Source organism: Folsomia candida, unplaced genomic scaffold, assembly GCF_002217175.1.
Source record: "Folsomia candida strain VU population unplaced genomic scaffold, ASM221717v1 Fcan01_Sc016, whole genome shotgun sequence".
Lineage (NCBI taxonomy): Eukaryota > Metazoa > Arthropoda > Collembola > Entomobryomorpha > Isotomidae > Folsomia > Folsomia candida.
Window position 1 is genome coordinate 3,041,733 of NW_019091208.1, and position 20,390 is coordinate 3,062,122.

Consider the following 20,390-nt stretch of genomic DNA (forward strand, 5'->3'; position numbering starts at 1 on the left):
TGCGACATTAGTTACATTTGGAGATTTTCAGGGGTAATTTTTTGACTTGAAAAATGGGGCAAACTGGATTTTCTAGTAGTTCACATGAAACCACCCTCATGATTATCATGATAATCTAATTTTGACAAAACTTTAATTTCTCAATAAAGAAAAATATTTTCACATAAAAAACCTCGAAATATGTATTCAAATATTTATTTTTAGAAAAAGGCTCGAATATGTAGGAAAATATGTGTATGTGCGAAAAATAACTCAAAATATGTATGAAAATATGTATATGTACGAAAACCCTAAAATATGTGAAATATGGAAAACAATGTTTGAATTTTTGAGATCACGCTTCGATGGGATGACAGTACACAAAGCTTTAGTACGATCTGATTTGATATGAAAAAGTTAGAAATACATACATATCCGCCCTCTGATCATAACAAACCGTCCGGATTTTTTAGCAACCGACAGAAATATTCTTGTACAATTAAATAAATCAGTAAATAAATCAGTACATTTGCGCATAACTTGCGGTAAGATATTTATTATTTTTATTTATATCTGTGAAAGAATCTTATTCGCAGGGTATGAATTGTTTTTGTTTTATTTCACGTTGTTGTTAATTATTATCTACAACATAACGTATCTATTTAGTTATTCCGATCATGTTTAAAAAACAAATAAAATAATTTTTGTTTATAAACATATTAGATGGAATCCAACAATTCAGATGAGGCTGAAAATGACAACTCTACATCATCCTCCTCATCACATCCTGAGTACCACCCACCATCACCAAAAATCCCTAAAATGGCGGACCCGGTTACAGAAAAATTGCTGAAATATCTTGACCAATTCGTGACCCTGGTTAGAACAGGGGAATTTGTGGTTGACCTAAAACTAGAAAATATGCCGGATTTTGAACTTGAGCTGAAATTAATTGAGGTATGTAACTAATAATAATTAGTTATCTTTAAAGTTTTCTACTTATTTTGTGTGATACCAGGTATTTTATAGGTTTAATGTTTGTTGAAATGATTATATTGTTTATGACGGATTTCCGTAATCAATAATGCTCCCGTATTTTGTGTCATATTGTTGCAAATGTTTGCAATTTATGTATCAAACCATCTATTTTCCCCCGTTAGACCGGAGAAGTTTTGAAGTTCCCAATATCACCGGAAGAGACTTTCACAATTAAGGAATTATTGGCGTCAAAGATTGAGGTAAGGTTACTGGTACTATATGATTACTCTGGATCAATTCTTGAACTAATTGCTGAATAAAATAAATATCATTTCCTACTCAAAAATAATTTGGATTTAAGTTAATTACTTAGTAACGCTTTGTTTTTTCTGACAGACAACTAACCCCCTAGATTGGTCAAGACTGGAGGAAAAGATGCTAAATGGGGTCAAGGCTCAGTTAGGTTTGGAGACCGAGCGGATATCCGTTTCCTTGCAGAAGTTAATTATCCAGAAACCTGGAACCCCACGTCCCCCAGAACTTAACCAACTACACAACAGAGATGAAGTATCGGTAACAAGTTTTGGTCATGTCGTCATCCAGCTGCCATCAATCTACACGGGAGGACATTTCCGCTTCAGCAATGAGGAAAAAAGGCAAGAATTTAACCTTTCCACCCCCACTGGAGATGTCCAATGTCTTGCATTCTTCACTAAAATTGAACATGACCCAATTCTGACTGGGAGTAGGACTCTCTTAATCTACAATTTGGTCATAGAATCCAAAATTAACTTTTTACCGGAAGCTCCCGCCGTCCAAAATAATGTACCAAGTCTTACCCAAATCATTCAAGAATGGAAGGGAACCCAGGATCTGGTAAAAGTAGTAAAACATTCGAACAGGAATCTCAAACTTGCCGCGGTTTCCAATTTTCTCCTTGATGCTCTTCAAGCCAATCAGATCACTCTGTTCCACGGGAATTTTACTTATCCCGAAGGATCCCAAGAAATACAAACTGAAAACGTTGTACTCCCCGAATATTACCAAATCGACGAATTGAAACTATTAACAAGTCCTGACCCCCAGGTGGAGGAAGCATACCGCAATTTTTACAAGACGAAGAAAACAACGACAACCCCGACAGCTACGGCGTAGCATTTCATCTGACATGGGGTGACCACGTGGAAATACAAATGTTGCGGGAGCAACGAGACAATATCGATGAATCCAGTGTGGACATGTACATTTTTTTCCTGGGGGAAAACGTTTTCCAAAATAGCCGTTGGATTAGAAATTTTCCCTTTTGGCGATTTCAGACTTACTTGTTCCCAACGAGGTATCACAATGTGGAAAAAACTCCCGAATTGCTACACGATGCTAACAATCTGGTTTTGCCGGATATTTCTGCGCAGCAATTAATGTATAAAGACGAATACGATGACTGCTTTAAAAACCTACCTCATTTTGAGAAAGTTCTGAATAAATTCATCCAACTAGAAGATTCCGACCTTTTGCAACAATTTATACAAATTTGCCACAAACACTCAGATTATAACAAGTTGTCCCCCCTACTTTTAAAAGCTGGGATTTCGCCAACCATTTTAAATAAATCGTTAAAAGATTTCTTCAACCAGGATAACATCCAAGACGGGGAAAAGTTTTTGCACAATCTATACGATTTTGGCAGCCATGTTAAAGCCTTTACTTTTTACGGGGATAAGGATACAGCAGAAATATATTATGAGGTATTTACTTCAATTCTTGAAAGGTATGAAGAGATGGTGGAAGATGAAGATGATTATGCCGAGCAATACGTTATGGACTACTTGGCTGAATTCTTTCGAATATCAGAAAAAATGGGGTATAATTTGTTCAACTTTATGAAGTACAGGCCTCCTAACGTCGTACAAGCAGGATTGTTTGGGTGTACCTTAGACCCGGTAGAGTTTGAACTAGGAGTCGTGTTTATCAGACCGGTCACGGACTTGTATAGTTGCACGAGATTGTTTGACGATTGGACAAAGGAATATGAAAATTGTTTAGAGGAGGTTAGATTTCTGACATATTTTTTCCAACTAGTGGAGAAGGTTGGGGCCGATATTAAAGGGCTTTTAGGCGATGTGAAAAAATACAGAAATTTGGTAGCGGCGCTGTCAGAAGTTTCAAATTTGGAAAGTGTGGATGACTCTGAGGATGGAGCCCTTCCCAAATTTTGGGTCCCGTTTGCCACTAGTTTAGCGGCAAGGATTGAAATTTTATTGGATTCCGAAGGGAATAAAACAGGTCATGATGGATATTTGGGTAGCGTGGGAAATAATTTTGGTGAGGGTTTATACGTCGGGAGATACACGCTGGACGAGATAAACAAATTATTGCTCTCTGCGAAGAGAACTTAAATGTGGAGAAAATCCTGTAATATTAAGAATTCCGTTTTAGTATAATGATGTAAAATAAATATAATCTATTCTCCAAAATATTTAGGCAATTATAGAGAGTATGGGGGAATAAAATCCCTAGTAATCATTGTTTACTAATCAAGCTCAATTAAGGGCAATTAAATAATGTCGCTATGTTTTGGACAAGGACGAATTCTTGTTTTGCACAATCATCATGCGGCCATTTATTTTTCAAGATTGATGTAAATAATTTGTTCCTAGTAATTATACTTTCATTCTCAAATAATATTTTCGACGGGAATGACATGGAAAATATGAAGTATTTATGTGCACCTTTAATAAATACATGGTTACGAATTACCAAGCCAAATTATCGGCTTATGATACCTTCTTCCGCAGTGCCCAAACTTGTCTGGAAAATATTTGAGAATGAGGGTATAATTGCTAGGAACAAATTATTTACATCAACCTTTAAAAATTAACGGTTCCATGATGATTGTGCCGTACAACAATTCGTCGTTGGCCAAAATATAGCGAAATTATCTATTTAATTATCCTTAATCCAAGGCTGATTCATACTGTACATTTTCTTATAAATACTGCAATTAATATCCTTATGGAACCGTATGTATCTGTAATTTAGTGAATTGAAAGGTACTTGTAGTAGTCATAGAGGTTTGCATCTAATACTGAGTTACCAGTTCACCTTTGGGACTCCAGTTTGATAAGTTTAAAAAAATATATATATGTAAAAATATAAATTGTAGTCTTATTTTTCATTCCTTTCATCCAATCTCTACATATGATATACGAGCATAATTAGTTATTCATCTTGGCTTTTGAATTTAAGTTTAAGCACCTATCTGCTCCAATGATTTTGACAAAGAAAGCACTACTAGCTTATGCTGGCGTCTTAAATTATGGAAACTACGGGTTCATTCCTTTTCGATTTGACATCAGGAACTGGAAACTAGCAATAAAATCATCGAAATATTCAACATATTTATACCTATTCAACATTTGTCTGCACATTTTTCAACTGCTTTATTATTCGACGCAACTTTGGATAGAAATTTACGATAAAAATGTGAAAGACTATGCCCAGATATTTTGGCTGTTCATATTTCTCATGGTTATCGGATGGATGACGGTGGAATCTCTGAGCAAGTGGGTGTACCGGTATGAATTTGCAAATTATTTCAATTGGATAATTTCACTAGGCCCCTTCTTTAACAAAGGTAAATATGCATGTGCACATGTACAGGGTGGTTTAAATGTCAGGTTACCATGGAAAATTTTTCAATGGGAAAAATTCGCAAATATCCATTAGTTACCGAAATTTTGCCTCTGAAATTCAATATTTTAAGAGTTTTATCATCAGTGTTCCATAAGTTTTCATAAAAATTAATATAAATCTCAATCCCAAATCCGTAACTAATGGAAATTTACGAATTTTTCCATTGTAAAATTTTCCATTGTAACTTGACATTTAAACAACCCTGTACAAAAGCAGAATCTGTATCTGTAGGTTACTATTAAATACATTATTATATAATTTTTGATAAAATGCAATTAATAAAAATGTCCACTTCACATTTTCAGAGTTGAAAGAGACAAGAAATGCGGATGGATCTGAAATTGACGTTATCCTCTGTATTATCGTGTTCTATAGGTCAATTGGTTATCTAACTTGCTTACTCCTAACTGGAATTTTCGTCATTCAGCCACAATACAAGCAATATCTTTGCTCCGTTTTGTTAAAATGGATTGACAATTACGACATGCCATCTGTGCTAATCTGTCTCCCCCTCGAGTTTTATATACAGTTCGGTTTTACTACTCAGGTCGCAATGGGTCAAGTTGGAGTGATGTCAATGTTTCTGTATTTCCTGCTCAAATTACTTCGTACGATAAGGTGGGAGGTGGCATTGTATTCACTTAATTATTTTTCTAATGACTCACATCTATATTATAAGCTGGAAATGTCTATGTGTAATGGAAGTGAAAGTAGTTTTCGGAAACGGGATTGGAAGTAGAGAAAGTTAAGTTCCGAATGGCGTGAAAATTCAAATACTAAATGTCTGATGGTAGTTATCTTGTGAGTGTTTAGTGGTTATCTGGGGTTACTGTCTGATCGTGGTTATTTGGGAGTGTTTATCTTGGGTGGTTATCTAAGAATGCTTGTATGCTGGTGGATATATGAGTGGTGTCTGACTCACTTGGAGTGACCAACATCGATAATATCAAGCATTTCTCGATATTCTCCATATTCAGATAACCATGTCAAGATAACTACCTTAAGACATTTAAGTTTCTAAATTTAAATTTGCGTGCCATTCGACCCTAACTTTCTTTACTTTGCACACGTTCGTTACCGAGAGACAATTCCAGCTTATAAACCTCTCTCGCCCGGCGGGAGACGGGCTTAGATACTCGCTATGATTTAAGAATATATATACTTTATGGGGTCTGGGACCACCCGCTGCAAGTCTAGTGGGGAAAGAACTAAAATCTGCAGTTGTCCAGAATTTAACACAGTAGTGGATTGGGAGCTAACACGGAAGCACAGATGGGAAAAACTCAAAAATATTCTCCCGGGTCTATATTTGCATGAAGTGGTCCCAGACCCCATAAAGTATATATCTAAATCTACTCGTCAAGACCTTTCCAACGATACCCCATTTATGTTGCTCCGTGACCTTTGACATTGTGACCTTTCGGCCCCCGGAAAAAGGTCACGCTGGCCAATTTCGACTTTTTGGGTAATTTAACTTTTGTTTGACCGCAAAAAATCTACACGATATCAAAGATTGAGGCAAATCTAGCCAACGATCATTTCGCCATACTTTTTGAGTGATCTACAAATAATAATTTTTATGTAATTTTTGCGTCGTTGCGGAAAACCCCTGAAAGTTGGAATTTGAACGTAATTCGAAAAACACCTGGGGGTACTGATCCAAAGAGTGTAACACAAAAATAATTTTGAATTTTCATCCACCCGTTCCAGCGATATCTTGCGCCGACTTTTCATCATTTTCAAATCCAATAATGCCCCCACCCCCCGGGGAAAATTTTGACCCCCTAAATTTTGGTCAAACCATAGTATTTTCATATGGGGGAACATAATGTAAGAGATAATTTTCACTTTTGAAATACATACTTGGCGGATTCCTTTGTCGAATCCTATAATTCTTACTCATAAGTATGCGTCGTAGAAATATCGCAGCAGTTTCTGTTTTTTGTTAAATTTCCAGAATCAGTTCAACACTTACAACAAAGGAAAAGCTGCAAAAACTAACAATGCTCCATATTTCCTTGAAAAGCTACACGTCCTGCTGTTGGGCCGAGCTTCCTTCCATGATCATATTCTTGGGCTTTATTAGCACAGCTGGGATTGTCGCGTCGATCCGATTTTACGGCATAATTCGCATCATTGACTACATCGCTGTTTGTGACACATATAACGCATTCTGGGTTCCTGCCATTGTTCTCCACTTTGTCGGGAAAATACCTCGCGAATGTGAGAAGCTCTTGAGGATGGAGACCTTAAAAAGGAATGGAGAAATAAGCAGGGACAAATTTTGGAGTCGAAAAATAGCCAGTTTTCCTATCATTGGATTTCGCGGAGGGCCAGTTAACATGTTGAGATGCAACTCGATGTTTTATTTTATATTGTCAGCAACTAATTGGATTGTAACAATGCTTATGATTTTTCCGGAAATAAAGTAAATTATTCAGCTACTATGTAGATAAATTAATATAAAGACATATGACTAGGTTCACATAAACCGGTACATGGTGTGTGCAGAGTTGTCACAAAACTAAAAACGCTCTTACACGTGTTCAATAGAATTAAAAATTAGTGTACACGTGTAACAGCGTTTTTTCTCATTGTGCCCCAAATTTTTCATATCGCCACAAATACTGGAAAACATCATTGCAATTTTACTAGGAAGTTAATTTCGTCCAAACTTGGCATGCTCTCCTCATTTCGGATTGGCTACATCGCCCCAGAAAATTGGCTGCCTACGTTGAAATTGGTAATGCCATCTACCTGACAATTTTGACAATTTTTTTCGTTTTTTCGATGTATTTTCGAAATTTATGAAATGGTATCTTTCTAGCTTCACATCTCTACAGAAACCCTATATTCTGCGTCGAATGCCGTTTCGTTGAATCTCATAGGTCAAATATTAAGGGTACTTTGTTGGAAGATCAATTTTGATAGAAGTTTTCATGAAGTACCCCTAATGCTGCTTTTCTTCATTACAGTTGGTTTTATTTACCCCAATTTTTGGGCGAACAATTGTCAATAGCTCGAAACGTCGAAATCGACCTGTATGACCTTTGTTTAAGGGTCGGGGGTAAAAGTCCGGAGGTCAAGTCTCATATAACCCCATAAGTGTGGCATCGTTGAAAAGGTCTCGGCTTGAGGATTCGGAATATATATGCATTGTGGGGCCTTTGACCTTAATCCCCTCGTCGAGACCTTTTCAACGATGGCACACTTATGGGGTTATATGAGACTTGACCTCCGGACTTTTACCCCCGACCCTTAAACAAAGGTCATACAGGTCGATTTCGACGTTTCGTGCTATTGACAATTGTTCGCCAACTAAATATGTAAATAAAACCAACTGTAATGAAGAAAAGCAGCATTAGGGGTACTTCATGAAAACTTCTATCAAAATTGATCTTCCTACAAAGTACCCTTAATATTTGACCTATGAGATTCAACGAAACGGCATTCGACGCAGAATATAGGGTTTCTGTAGAGATGTGAAGCTAGAAAGATACCATTTCATAAATTTCGAAAATACATCGAAAAAACGAAAACAATTGTCAAAATTGTCAGGTAGATGGCATTACCAATTTCAACGTAGGCAGCCAATTTTCTGGGGCGATGTAGCCAATCCGAAATGAGGAGAGCATGCCAAGTTTGGACGAAATTAACTTCCTAGTAAAATTGCAATGATGTTTTCCAGTATTTGTGGCGATATGAAAAATTTGGGGCACAATGAGAAAAAACGCTGTTACACGTGTACACTAATTTTTGATTCTATTGAACACGTGTAAGAGCGTTTTTAGTTTTGTGACAACTCTGCATACACCATGTACCGGTTTATGTGAACCTAGTCATATATATGTATGTAAGGTACTTATGATTAATTAGATTACTCATTTATAGAGACAGCCAGGCCAGCGGGGGTATAATTAGGTTAGTCATAGTTTACCAACTGGCCCAGGTGTTCTTGCTTGGACGTCCGTTCCCAAGAAAAGTTTAACCGGTTTAACCACGCATGGCCTAGTGGTGTTAATGTACGGCTTGAATCTCCTTTTATCACCATTAATGCACGTTCAATCGCTGCACATGTCGTGTAACTTATTTCCATGCATTTTTTGCATGCCTTGTTACACAAAATATGTATTGATAGTTTTAGACATATTTTGGGCCAAGAATTTCAAAAATGGCCTTCACTATCACGATGACCCAGTAACTCTGTAAGTTACATAAAAGTTAGGAAATGGAGAATTTATTGTATTCATGGTTCTAGTTGTTGGTTGTAATGGAGATTTCGAAAATCTCCACTATTTCTATATACGGTGATCCCTTGTAAATGAAGTCAAAATTGTCAAATCTATTCATTTTTCATGCACATGCATTTTTAGATATGCACACTTTACTCTGTGCCTATGTTATAAAGAATTGATTCTAATTATAAAATTTAGACCATATTATTATCATGTTACTCAGGATTATATGCACATTGTAAAAAATGACGTTTATTGATACCGGGTGCAGTTATTTACTCACAGAACTGTTTATTAAAACCTGCATGATTCCGACTTCTTGGACCTTTTTTGCAAAGATTTAACATTAATATGTATCAATTTATGTATCTAGTTTTGGTGAAAACTTGGTCATCTGTTTTTCCTTGGTCCACAACTTTGTATTCGTTACGAACCATTTTTCCGACAAGTTTCCAATCACTTTGTCCAGGTTAAAATTTTGAATTCTGAAACACAACGGCCAGGATTAAAACTTTGAATTGACCAACTCTACACTAATAATATGACAAAATTGTATTTGTGTTATTTTAACAATGATTTCAACTTCATAATGCAAAGAAAGTCACGTCAGAAAAATTGAGTTTGCTACTGAATATGATAGAGCAACTATCTGGGATCACGGAAATATAAATTTCGTCCAAATTTCCATTTCCATTTCGGTGGAAATTACCATTTCGGTGTGGCGGGCGTAAATAGTCTCATGGCGTTTAACCCTCCTTCACTTTTTCTATACCATATAGCACTACAACATATCCAAAGGAGATCGAAGTCTGGCACCGACAACATGTGACACCCTACTCCTTAATTAATTAATCCTTACCCTAGATCGAATTCTAGTGTAGCTTCTGAAAATTTTTTGAACCCCATACTTGTGGCATAGGAAACTACGTCAGCATGCAGGTAAGACCTTTGTTTGATAAATTGGGGTGGTGAACATGTGGGGGTGGTCGGCGGAAGAGTGAGTGTGCGCAGTGCTGGTGGGGGCGGCTCGGCTAGGTCTACGGGGTTCCCATGACTTTGTCATGTGCTGCGATGGGAGGGGTTAGTTTGTGGGGTGTATCATGGCCCCTTTATGGGGTCACTTAGGCCGAACCCTGAAATGGGTCCTTGGTTAGTTTGTGGTCCATGAATGCTCCACTCCAGCCTTTGCGATTATGGATACAACCAATGTGTTGAACATGCATGTCGAATCCCTAAGGAGGGGAGCTTGCGAGGTTGATAATAACAGATCTTGGTGCCCTTTGGATATGTGGTAGGGACCCATGAGTGTACTAAAACCCTGAAGTAGTTTGACTCCATGGCCACATTTGCGCCCGCCACACCCACTCAAAAATGCCCAAAAAACGCTTTCACTCCAGTTTTCACTCACTCAAATCCACGCCAAAAATCCAATTTTACTCGGATTTTGAAATTTCTTTCACCATTATACTCCCAGATAGTTGCTTTCTTCAATCCAATATCAAACTCAATTTTATTGATGATTATTTCGCAAACATAATTTGTTTTGTTGATGACTACAACAATGCTCATTCAGAATTTTAAATTTTAAAAATACTAAAAATTTCGAAAAAATTGAGTTTGATATTGGATTGAAGAAAGCAACTATCTGGGAGTATAATGGTGAAAGAAATTTCAAAATCCGAGTAAAATTGGATTTTTGGCGTGGATTTGAGTGAGTGAAAACTGGGGTGAAAGCGTTTTTTGGACATTTTTGAGTGGGTGTGGCGGGCGCAAATGTGGCCATGGAGTCAAACTACTTCAGGGTTTTAGTACACTCATGGGTCTCTACCACATATCCAAAGGGCACCAATATCTGTTATTATCAACCTCGCAAGCTCCCCTCCTAAGTATTCTTGGCACCAGGTTGGCCATTCAGAGTGGGCATTCAGACGTCCCATTTCAATATAATACTGTAGGCTGGGGTCTTAGAAATTTCATATCTTCAAGGATTCACAAGTCCTTAAGTCATCTAACCCAGACGGGTATTATGGAAAGGTATAAAGTCTTATCTACGACTGTATACAAGTTGAAGATTATGAGCGAATTCGAAACAAAAATATATTCAAAATATGTCCAAAAAATGCATTCGAGTGGTAAGAGTACGAAAATATTTCATGGAACAAATTCGCTAGATGTCGAGCAAGAAGCCTTATTGTCGTTGGGATACGTGTTGGCTTTGTGTTCCGTGATTATTGCCATGGCGACAATGACCTTGGTTTGGGAGATTGTTTTTCGATATTTGGTGAAGAAATATAACTGCTAAGTTAAATTTTATACACTTTAAACGCATGGCATAGGGTGACAATGTACACATAAGGTTAGTGTTACATGTGTGTAGTTTCATACTTACACAGATTACGTAATATTAAAAAACATTCCGTTAGTGGTATACATAGAAGTTACATAGTTATAGAGACATAATGTGCTACGACATGAGGTGGACAGGATGGAAATTGACGATAAACAAAGAGCTACAGCTACATATACTTATACGTACATATTTATTTAAATCTCACTCCCCCAAAGAAATCTGCTCCCTAGTTTTCATTGACAGGATGAATTTATGAATGTACGAATAATTTTCACATCCTTTGTATTGAATTTAAATCTAAATCGAATACCGTAGTAACGTTAGAAGTTCCGTGATATTAATTAAGATATAATTTTACACCAAAATGTGCCGAATAAACGAACAAAATACAGAGAGTCCAGCACGTTGCTGAAAACGTATTTGACCTTGAATAACCCCGGAACGGTTTGTGGTAGCGGGTCAAAATTTTGAACAGAGGAGCATGTTATTCTCAGGTAGTGTGCAAAAATTCAACTCTCTATTTTCAAAAATGCCTTCCCCACAGCCCCCAGAAGGTGAGGTAGTCATTTCAACTTGTTCCAGAAAAAATCTCGCCCGTGTTTGCAAAAAAATGTATTTGAATTTTCTGTCGAGGAATAGGAGTAAGTTATTTGTGACAATTGACGAAGCACTATTTTCCCTACAAGTTACTAATTGGGTTCGAAGAGCTTACTACGCGACAAATGCTGAAAAGAATTCACGCAATTTGATGCTTTCCCGTGAGGACGACTTTTTCAAACATTTTATTGACGTAGGTGCAATGTTGGGTCGTGGTGTCCCCCAACATATCAAAGTCCCCAAAAAAGTGAAGTTATCTGCAAAGTATTATGTGGACCGTGTATTAAAACCACTTTTACAATTAAATTTTCCTAAATGGTAGGGCAAACAAATAAATGAGGTGATTTTTCATGATGACGCAGCGTCTTCCCAAACGGCAAAGTTGACCCAACGTTATGCAAAGGACCTTGAAGCTAGATTGGAGATAAAAATAATTTTGAATAGTGAAATACCTGTACAATCCCCCGATGTAAGTCAAATGTGCTTATTTTGGGTCGGATAAGTGAAAAGAAAAAAATTTCTGCGGAGTCCGAATTTTTTAGCCGGAGTTTGGAAAGAGTTGAAATGACTACCTCACCTTCTGGGGGCTATGGGGAAGGCATTTTTGAAAGTAGAGAGTTGAATTTTTGCACACAACTACCTGAGAATAACATGCTCCTCTGTTCAAAATTTTGACCCGCTACCACAAACCGTTCTGGGGTTATTCAAGGTCAAATACGGATGCACCAGCGTGCTGGACTCTCTGTATGCATATTTAAGATCTCAGACAGGGAGGCAGACGGACAAAAGGAATTCAAGTGCGTTCAGTCGCACTCGCATATTCGCATTGTCATTGTCACTTGTGTTGCATTTAAATTTTGTGTCGAAAGACAGTTCGTGACGTAACACGTTTTTCCTTTTACAGGTTTATTGCAATCAGTTTAAAAATAATATGGTGATTATTGTCAGAACTATGTATATCTTGAGATCGTTTTTCGCACCGCATATGTAGCTCAGATTTTATATTTAAGGAAGACATGTATGCGAAATAGGTAATTTCATTTACTGATATAAATAAAATAATCATTAATCAAAAAATTTTGTGTTAATAAAATTACTAATATTAACTGATGTAAATAAAATGTAAATAAAATGTCTCCTGTATTGCACTGCACTTTAAGTTGTTATTAGTAATGAATAACATGCTTGCATAATGCAAGTTGCATTAGTTGATGAGCTAGCTCCTTGTAGCAGCAGCTGCTAGTAGAAGAAACTTTCTCTTTTGGTTGAGGTTTTATTTTACTGGTCTCACTTCCCCACCGCTAGGTGCGGAAGTTCCAAGACCTAAACCATTTACAGGCAAACATTGTTTGAAAGATGAAAGCGGTCTCCATCATCAGAAATTAGATTTCTCAGTTGAAAGAAATAAATTACTCGCGTAAAACTTACCAAATTTACTCGTCCGTTTGCAAGCTTTCACATTCCGAAAGGTTGGCGAAATTGTGATGGGAATCTCGTCGCGTTGATAACGCTGCCCTCCAATACTTGTTGCACCATACACGAACCTCACTGCTCTAACATATTGGTTTAGCTTTTTCAAATTGGTATTAGCTCTTTTTTCATAAATTAGCCTGGCTGCCCAAGCTGATAATGTACCATTATTTGTTTAATTTAATCATCAACGAAAGTAAATATGCATTAAATGTCGCGAGACAATACGTAATGATTGGTTGAGTCTTGCAAGCAAATCAGCAATTATATATATGGCTTCCGGGTTCGGTTGGAGATTCCACTCTACTCGACGGAATGAAATATTGATACAATTATGGTTTAAAATTTCTTGCAATTTTGTAGCATTTATTCCAATTATCATATTTAGGTCTGCTCTTAGCATTTAAGGAATCAATTATGAAAAAAATTTGCAAATAAACACACAACAAATTACTTATGTATAATCTAGCGAAAAAATAACCAAATAAATATCTATCGTTTACGCTTTTGCACCTTTAGATTTGTTATGTTGCCATCGGCAGGAAACGGCGATCTGTGTGGAATGAGTTCAAATTGCTGGTAATAGTGACAGCTACAAATTGCTTGCAATCGTCCCCTGCAGACATATTGTTATGCTAAGGTCCTCGTGGTTAATCCGACCGCTAACTGTATTTTTTAACAGACAGAACAACATTTAAAAAAGTCAGTCATCGACAGAGAGCTCCTAAGTTACATAAAATTATTTGGTCCAATAAGGAAAATCGAATTAAACCTTATCTAAAACCAAGAAACCGGCTGGATTAAGTTGGCAAGTTTCCAGAATATTTTATTCCAGATTTTAAAAATCTGAAAACCAACAACGCTCGATATGAGAATCGTTGGAGACCGTGCTCAGATGCTAAGTGTTGGGGCTCCCCATTTCGAGGTACGTAGGGCAATCTGTACATAGCTGATCTTGTGTGTGTGGGAGACCTACACGCTCAATTTGAACTACACCATGCGGCTGGATTAATTTGTTGCGACGAATTTGTCTGTCGGGGCCCAATTCGTCCTGGTCAATTTGACCCTATGCTTTGAATTATCAACATATTTAATTTCGAACGTTCAGCACAGCGCATTCCGAACAAATCTTGTTCATCTGCATGCATACATATTGTAGATAAATGGGGTTGTAAAATTGCTAAATTTTGTAATTAATTAAGTATGCATATCAATTAATGTTTATTTCCTCCGAGGCATAATACATAAATACGGAAATATTTATGCATACATTACTGACTTTTCGCTCCCTTTTAACCTACAATTTGTCAACATTAACATACTCGCTCTTGTATTTGGCGTCACATCCTCGGACAAAGGACCTTATCTCCTTCCCATATATGGTGGTATGCCCGATTAGCTCGGATGACGAGAAACAGGTAGAGTTTCCGGTAAAATCCGCGTTTTCAAACCCAGTCCAACTCGACCGGCCAGTGAGAACAATATATTTCGCAAGAAACCCGAAATTCGTGGCCGACGAGCCAGTAAACGTGTACTCCATTCCACCATCGTAACAACACCCCAGTCCCCGGTAGATTGATATGCTACGCTTTCTTGTTTCTGATGGTCCCGCAAATCTCAATGACATTGTGTAAAAAAGTGTATCATTTCTGCAATAGGTTGATCCATCCATGGTAAATTCATTGATTGTCCGACCATTTGTATAGTTGGCAGAACCAAATCCGTGCCATCTAGTAAAGTATGATGAAGAATGTTTAACACCGCGTCACCTTTGTGCATGATGCTAAGCCATTATTTTAAATATATTTACTTTTTAATATAGGATGTGATTACAAAAGAAAGAAACTTTTGAAAAATTTATTAATTTATTTCGAAGAAAAATTGTCACTGAGTCGGAACGCAGTAGTTTTGTATTTTGTATTTCAAGGGGATTTTTAAATTAGCATCAATTGATGCAAACAACTCGTCAACAGACGTACGGACAGACGGAAAGACAGACAGACAGAGAGGCAGACGAACCGACAGACGGACGAACGGACACGATTAATTCAATAGCTCCCGTGCCAAGCAGAGTGACAAATCCCTGGCAATTAATGACATTTACAAAAATATACGTCCAATAAATACATACTTACAGTCCTTTAGCGCACCATGATTTCACGTTTCTTAAATGCGGCAAGTATGTCGTGAGGTCGGGCTCCTTACTTTTAAATCGCAGCGCATCTCCTCCCTGACCAGGTTCTGTGTAGAGGGTCAGCTCCTGCACGAAACCGGACGCAATGCTGACGTAGCTGACGAAGAAAAATAGTCGAAAAAACATTATAATAAATCTTAGCTGGCTGGCAAGTGCAGGAATTGAAGTGATGAATTTTACCTAAATTACCACTCTTTTATAGTATTATATATCTATGCATTGCATCATTTTTTTATGCTGTGGATAAATATACCTTGTAATCTAAATAGAATCCCAGTTGGACAAGTCAATTAAGTGATTTTTATCTGTGAAACAATAACAGATATTGATGTCTGACAAGTAAATTTAAATTGGTATTCGCAATCCACTTGATGATGAGTTTTTATGTGGGATTGCGGGTAACATAAACTGCTACCCGTAACCCTCTATCGCATCCGCTTTCGGCTGTGAAATATTAACCAAAAGAAGCTAACAGTAAGTAGTAAAGTCGAGTTTTTAATTATTTGGACATATTTATATTGCGGACGGAGATATTTGCATCGAAAGAGTAGAATCGTGCCCGCAAGGCTGGCAAAATTTTCATTTTCCTAATTTGCAGCGCATTTTTTCCGTTTCGGATGCAAATATCTTCACCAAACTTGCGCATTGGCAGATAGTGCGATTTGCAAATTTCGTACTAATAAAATTCGTGATCGATTGGTCCAAATCTGTGAGCACACGTTGGGAGACCTCCATTGTGAGTTCATTGGAATTTTATCAGTTCCCACTTGTTGAGATTGTTTCTGACGATTTGCATAAATACTTATATAACATAATTAAAAACAGTGGTAATTGAGTCTGACAATTACATAAATGCAAAATAACCGACCAGGTGTCCACAAGTGACAGTTACGTAACTGATTGCATAAATAATTGCACAACTGCATAAACTGTCCAATACAAATATTCCACGATTTTCGTGTCCGAAAAAGGGCAAATTTTTTAAAAGGGTCCTGAACGAAAATCAATTCAAATTTCGACGGCGGGGCTAGAAAATTTTTTTATTTTTAGTACGGGATTAATTTTGGATGTTTTCAAATACCATGATTTTTTTAGTAGAAATATGTATTTATTACCTAGTAGGGCCATTTGTTCTGACCAATACATGAATTAATGTACCGAACCCAGTTGATGCAATTTTGAAAAACTAATAATACCACGAGAAAACCATTAGAATTCCCTTCAAAATATATGTACCAACTAGTTTTCAAAATTTCCTCCTTTTGAAGCTACAAGGGCCAGAAGTCTTAATATCCACATACGCATATCAATATTCATAACCAGAAGAGATAATTTACTTGGTAGCACTGTAATTTGTTGATTATGGCTTTATATTTACTGCTGGTGTGACCATAGTTCAAAGTCTGACAATTTATCCACCCTACGCAAATTAACAGTTTGTCTACGTGTGGTAACTCGTGTGGTGGGAGAGTAATTCGGAAAATATTCGGAGGATGGTGACATCAGTATTTTTTTGGTACGCGCCACACATGGGATGATTAATGAGGTTATCGAGGTAAAGAATTACATAACAGATATACTCCGCATCAAGGCAGCCTTGAACTTTTAGAGAAATTAAGAATTAGATATGTTTGAGAAACTGCTAGTCTCAAAGTTCCCAGTGATCATAAATTGAGGGAAATTAAGACTCACGGTGGCGCCCCGAGTGAAAATTGTATGTCGAATTTGACATAATTCTACAAAAGTGGCCGGAACAATGGTTTGTGCGGAAAAAGTATGAACGATTCTGTATAAAAGTTTTGACAGGTATGTATATTCTGCAGAAAGATTTGGCACAATTTTGCATAATTCTGCATATTTTGTGCACAAATTGTTTCGACATAAATTTTTATGCATAAAATCCAGCCAACTTTATGCATAAAGTGTCGTAAATTTTTTACCCGGGTAGTTTTTCAGAATTCGCTTATTCTGCAAAAATTCAAACCTACGTGAATTGAGAGTACGTAGGTATTTATAAATTATGTAATTGGGTAAACATAAGACATTATTGTTTCTAGAACTGCAACATTTTGGAGTTAATTAGTGGACAGTGTGGGTTAAAAATTTTGATTACATTTTTTAATTTGGTTTTAATTTCCTAAATATAAAACATGAACTTATTTCTTATTTCCAGTTGGCTGCTTGAATTTATACCCAAACTGGTTACCCTGCTCTACGCGGGATGTTTCAAAAATGTCACACCATTGAAAAACGTTTTTTTAACTACAATTTATTATTTTGCCTGTAACTTCAGTGAATTAAATGAGGAAATAAAAAGTAGGAAATTATTTAATCTGTGGTTTTTGCGGATAATATTTAATTTATTGAAAAATTGCTAGCTTCCAGTGAACCACAGTCATGTTCATCGCGTTGTTTACTGATATATTTTTTCCAAATATGACCTTTACGTTAAAATTTGAGTACGACAGATGTACTACAATGCAAAGACAACCATGAAAATATGTAGGGAAAAGTGTGTTAATCAACTAACTTAAAACATTTATGGAAGCCAGAACCGTCCAATACAATTTTAAAAATATTACATATATTCAAAATAATTTCTGGACAGAAATCGTTGGAGATTTGCAAAATTTCTTGACGGATTTTATGGTCAGTTAGATATATAAGTATTAATTTTCAGCTGATGCCTGCATAATTTCACCTGATTGTTCACGTTTATACATTTTGAAATCTTCTAATTTCTTACTCTAACTGTGAATGTGTGTCTGTGAATAATTCATTTAAATCATGTATTTATTAAAATATGCTTATTATTTAAACGACTTCATTATCAAGGTGGAATTTTTCCATGCATTGTTCTAAATGTCACAATGCGTGTAACAAACATAGTGTGGGCACACGTCAAAAAAATACGTTCGATTGACTAACAATGCGACGGTGTGAAGTGTAACCCTCCGAATTGGTTTAAATTTTGAAATTAAGTGGTCCAAAGCAATACAACCAAAGTTTCTTCCGGCAGTTTGTGCGATGGTCAGAATGGTTATAGTTGAAAAATGTGCAATTTTTAGCACGGGAAGAGAATGGAAGTTAAGTTTCCTTCCTCCGCCTGGTAAAAATCGCCCGTTTCTCAACTTTGACCTCAAATATTTTGACAAATTCTGACCATCGCACAAACTGCCTCAAGAAACGTTGGTTGTATTGACGGGGACCACACAATTTCAAAATTTCAGCCAAATCGGAGGGTTACACTTCACACCATCGCATTGTAAGATTGACAAGGTATTGTGCACATAGTTGCGCGTGGATTAAATTATTTTTATCAAATGCTCGCCATGAATATTATTCACCTTATTAAATATATTTTCCACTCACAATGGAGGTCTTCCTGCGTATGCTCATAGATTTGAACCAAGGTGTGAAATTGGCATATGAAGGTATCCGCCAATGCGCAGGGTTGGCGGAGAAAGGTGGACAAATAAGCAGCAAATTTGGAAACTGAAACATTTTCTAGTTTTGAGGGTACGTTTTCTCATCTTTTTAAGCAAATATCTCCTCTAAATTTGAGCATTTGTAGATAGTTTTACTTGCAAATTTCACACTAATTAAATTTATGATCTATTGACACGACTTCGGTTCAAGTCTGTGAGCATACATTGGGAGACCTCCATTGTGAGTGAGATTGCTCATAGTTTACTACATTCTTACCTATGGAATAGCCCAACCTTTCCACTTGGATTTAAAACCGACCGTTTAAAAAGCATCCCAATTCTGCTTCTTGATATCATTCCTCTTCAGGACCTTCGTATCAGTGTGTGCCTGTTACAACTGCAGCAATGAATTTTTTCACAATTCTCATTCCTATCCTACTTTCTGCAACTCGTGCCACTGCACAGGTAAATTTTGTTTAATATCGTAATATAACCCTTAATCTTAACGAATTAACCAATTTTGTAGAACAAGGACCCCTGCATGGAATCCACAATTTTTCAAACGATGATTGAGGTAGATTTTACCCCATTATAAACGCTTCCATCATTTTTTTCAAAATTTCAAATTTCAAGTTATTTAAATTCCACTTCATGTTCACGAGGATTGATTTTATTACCACCGGTATTTTTTCTGATTCAAAATTTTTACAGTATAATTGTCATTATTTTTAGACGGAATCATGTAAAGGTCTGTTTAACGATGTGGATATTGCAGATAAGGTAATTTTCCTATTCAATACTATCTACTAATTTTTCACACTTACGTAAATGTGTTATATCATATAACTTATATGCATACAGTTGAATGAACTCGAAGTTGATAAATAATAAACTAATTTAAAATAAATAAACTAATTCTTTAAAAAAAACTTAGGTGAGGCTTGCTTAAAAGGGAGAAACAAGAGGTTCTCATCGTGTAATAAAATAATATGCTACATCAATGTTCATCTCATGATTTATAATTTTAGGTGAATACAACAACAAATTATATGCGTTTCGGACCATTTGCCTTGTAAGTTTAAATTGCTATTTTTCATATTTATGTACAACCATCAAGAAGGTACATATGCACATCTGTATTAGTATCGAACAATTAATCACTAATTCTAAATAAACTAAATCGATAAAATCGAATATATGATGGAGCTAATTCCTAAACTCAAATCCGTATGTTACTTTCTTCTAATTGTGCTTGCTGAAATTTATTTTATCTTTGGGGCACGTTTAATTTGAAATGAAACTATTCTAAACTATTCAAAAAGGCATTCTGCTCAGCGAACGGTGCTCTTAACTCGGTAAGTTTTTTAAAATCAAAAATACGGTTGTTATAAATAGGTATATAAATATGTACACTCTAAGAAATTTTATTACCACGCGGTAAACATATATGACTCCACCGTACTGGT

General features: G+C 36.4%; 2 protein-coding genes and 1 long non-coding RNA gene across 6 annotated transcripts; 2 read left to right on the forward strand and 1 right to left on the reverse strand.

The window, feature by feature from the left end:
* The first annotated feature begins 230 nt into the window (after window positions 1–230).
* LOC118437819 lies at window positions 231–4,108 on the forward strand. 2 transcript variants are annotated; one of them, XM_035857208.1, is made up of 4 exons: window positions 231–524; window positions 703–936; window positions 1,140–1,217; window positions 1,354–4,108. In XM_035857208.1, exon 4 carries the CDS (start codon window positions 2,151–2,153, stop codon window positions 3,351–3,353), a length of 1,203 nt encoding a protein of 400 aa, XP_035713101.1. In that variant the 5' UTR covers window positions 231–524; window positions 703–936; window positions 1,140–1,217; window positions 1,354–2,150; the 3' UTR covers window positions 3,354–4,108. Both variants share the same exon structure in this region, with proteins under 2 accessions (XP_035713101.1, XP_035713102.1).
* Window positions 4,109–13,826: 9,718 nt separating this feature from the next.
* On the reverse strand, window positions 13,827–19,311 carry LOC118437841. Of its 3 annotated transcripts, XR_004836406.1 has the most exons (4): window positions 19,202–19,311; window positions 15,750–15,801; window positions 15,438–15,593; window positions 13,827–15,032 (listed from the first exon to the last, which is right to left on the reverse strand). XR_004836406.1 is itself a non-coding variant. In XM_035857231.1 (3 exons), the coding sequence occupies exons 1-3, from the start codon at window positions 19,279–19,281 to the stop codon at window positions 14,600–14,602; spliced, it is 669 nt and encodes a 222-aa protein (XP_035713124.1). In that variant the 5' UTR covers window positions 19,282–19,304; the 3' UTR covers window positions 13,827–14,599. The 3 variants fall into 3 exon arrangements, 2 of the variants coding, with proteins under 2 accessions (XP_035713124.1, XP_035713125.1); XM_035857231.1 differs by lacking the exon at window positions 15,750–15,801 and having other exon boundaries at window positions 19,202–19,304; XM_035857232.1 differs by lacking the exons at window positions 13,827–15,032; window positions 15,750–15,801 and adding an exon at window positions 15,203–15,385 and having other exon boundaries at window positions 15,453–15,593; window positions 19,202–19,304.
* On the forward strand, window positions 19,273–20,091 carry LOC118437843. The gene is made up of 4 exons (XR_004836408.1): window positions 19,273–19,389; window positions 19,451–19,498; window positions 19,657–19,704; window positions 19,953–20,091. It is a non-coding gene; the product is annotated as an uncharacterized LOC118437843 (long non-coding RNA).
* The last annotated feature ends 299 nt before the right edge of the window (window positions 20,092–20,390 follow it).

Excerpts from the sequence above, each read along its gene's own strand:
- LOC118437819 (XM_035857208.1), top strand. The coding sequence starts at position 2,151 with ATGTTGCGGGAGCAACGAGACAATATCGATGAATCCAGTGTGGACATG.
- LOC118437841 (XM_035857231.1), bottom strand. The coding sequence starts at position 19,281 with ATGATATCAAGAAGCAGAATTGGGATGCTTTTTAAACGGTCGGTTTTA. Across the intron at positions 15,594-19,201 it reads AAGGTTGGGCTATTCCATAG|CTACGTCAGCATTGCGTCCG; the intron begins GTAAGAATGTAG and ends TTTCTTCGTCAG. Across the intron at positions 15,033-15,437 it reads TCATGGTGCGCTAAAGGACT|ATGGCACGGATTTGGTTCTG; the intron begins GTAAGTATGTAT and ends ATACTTTACTAG.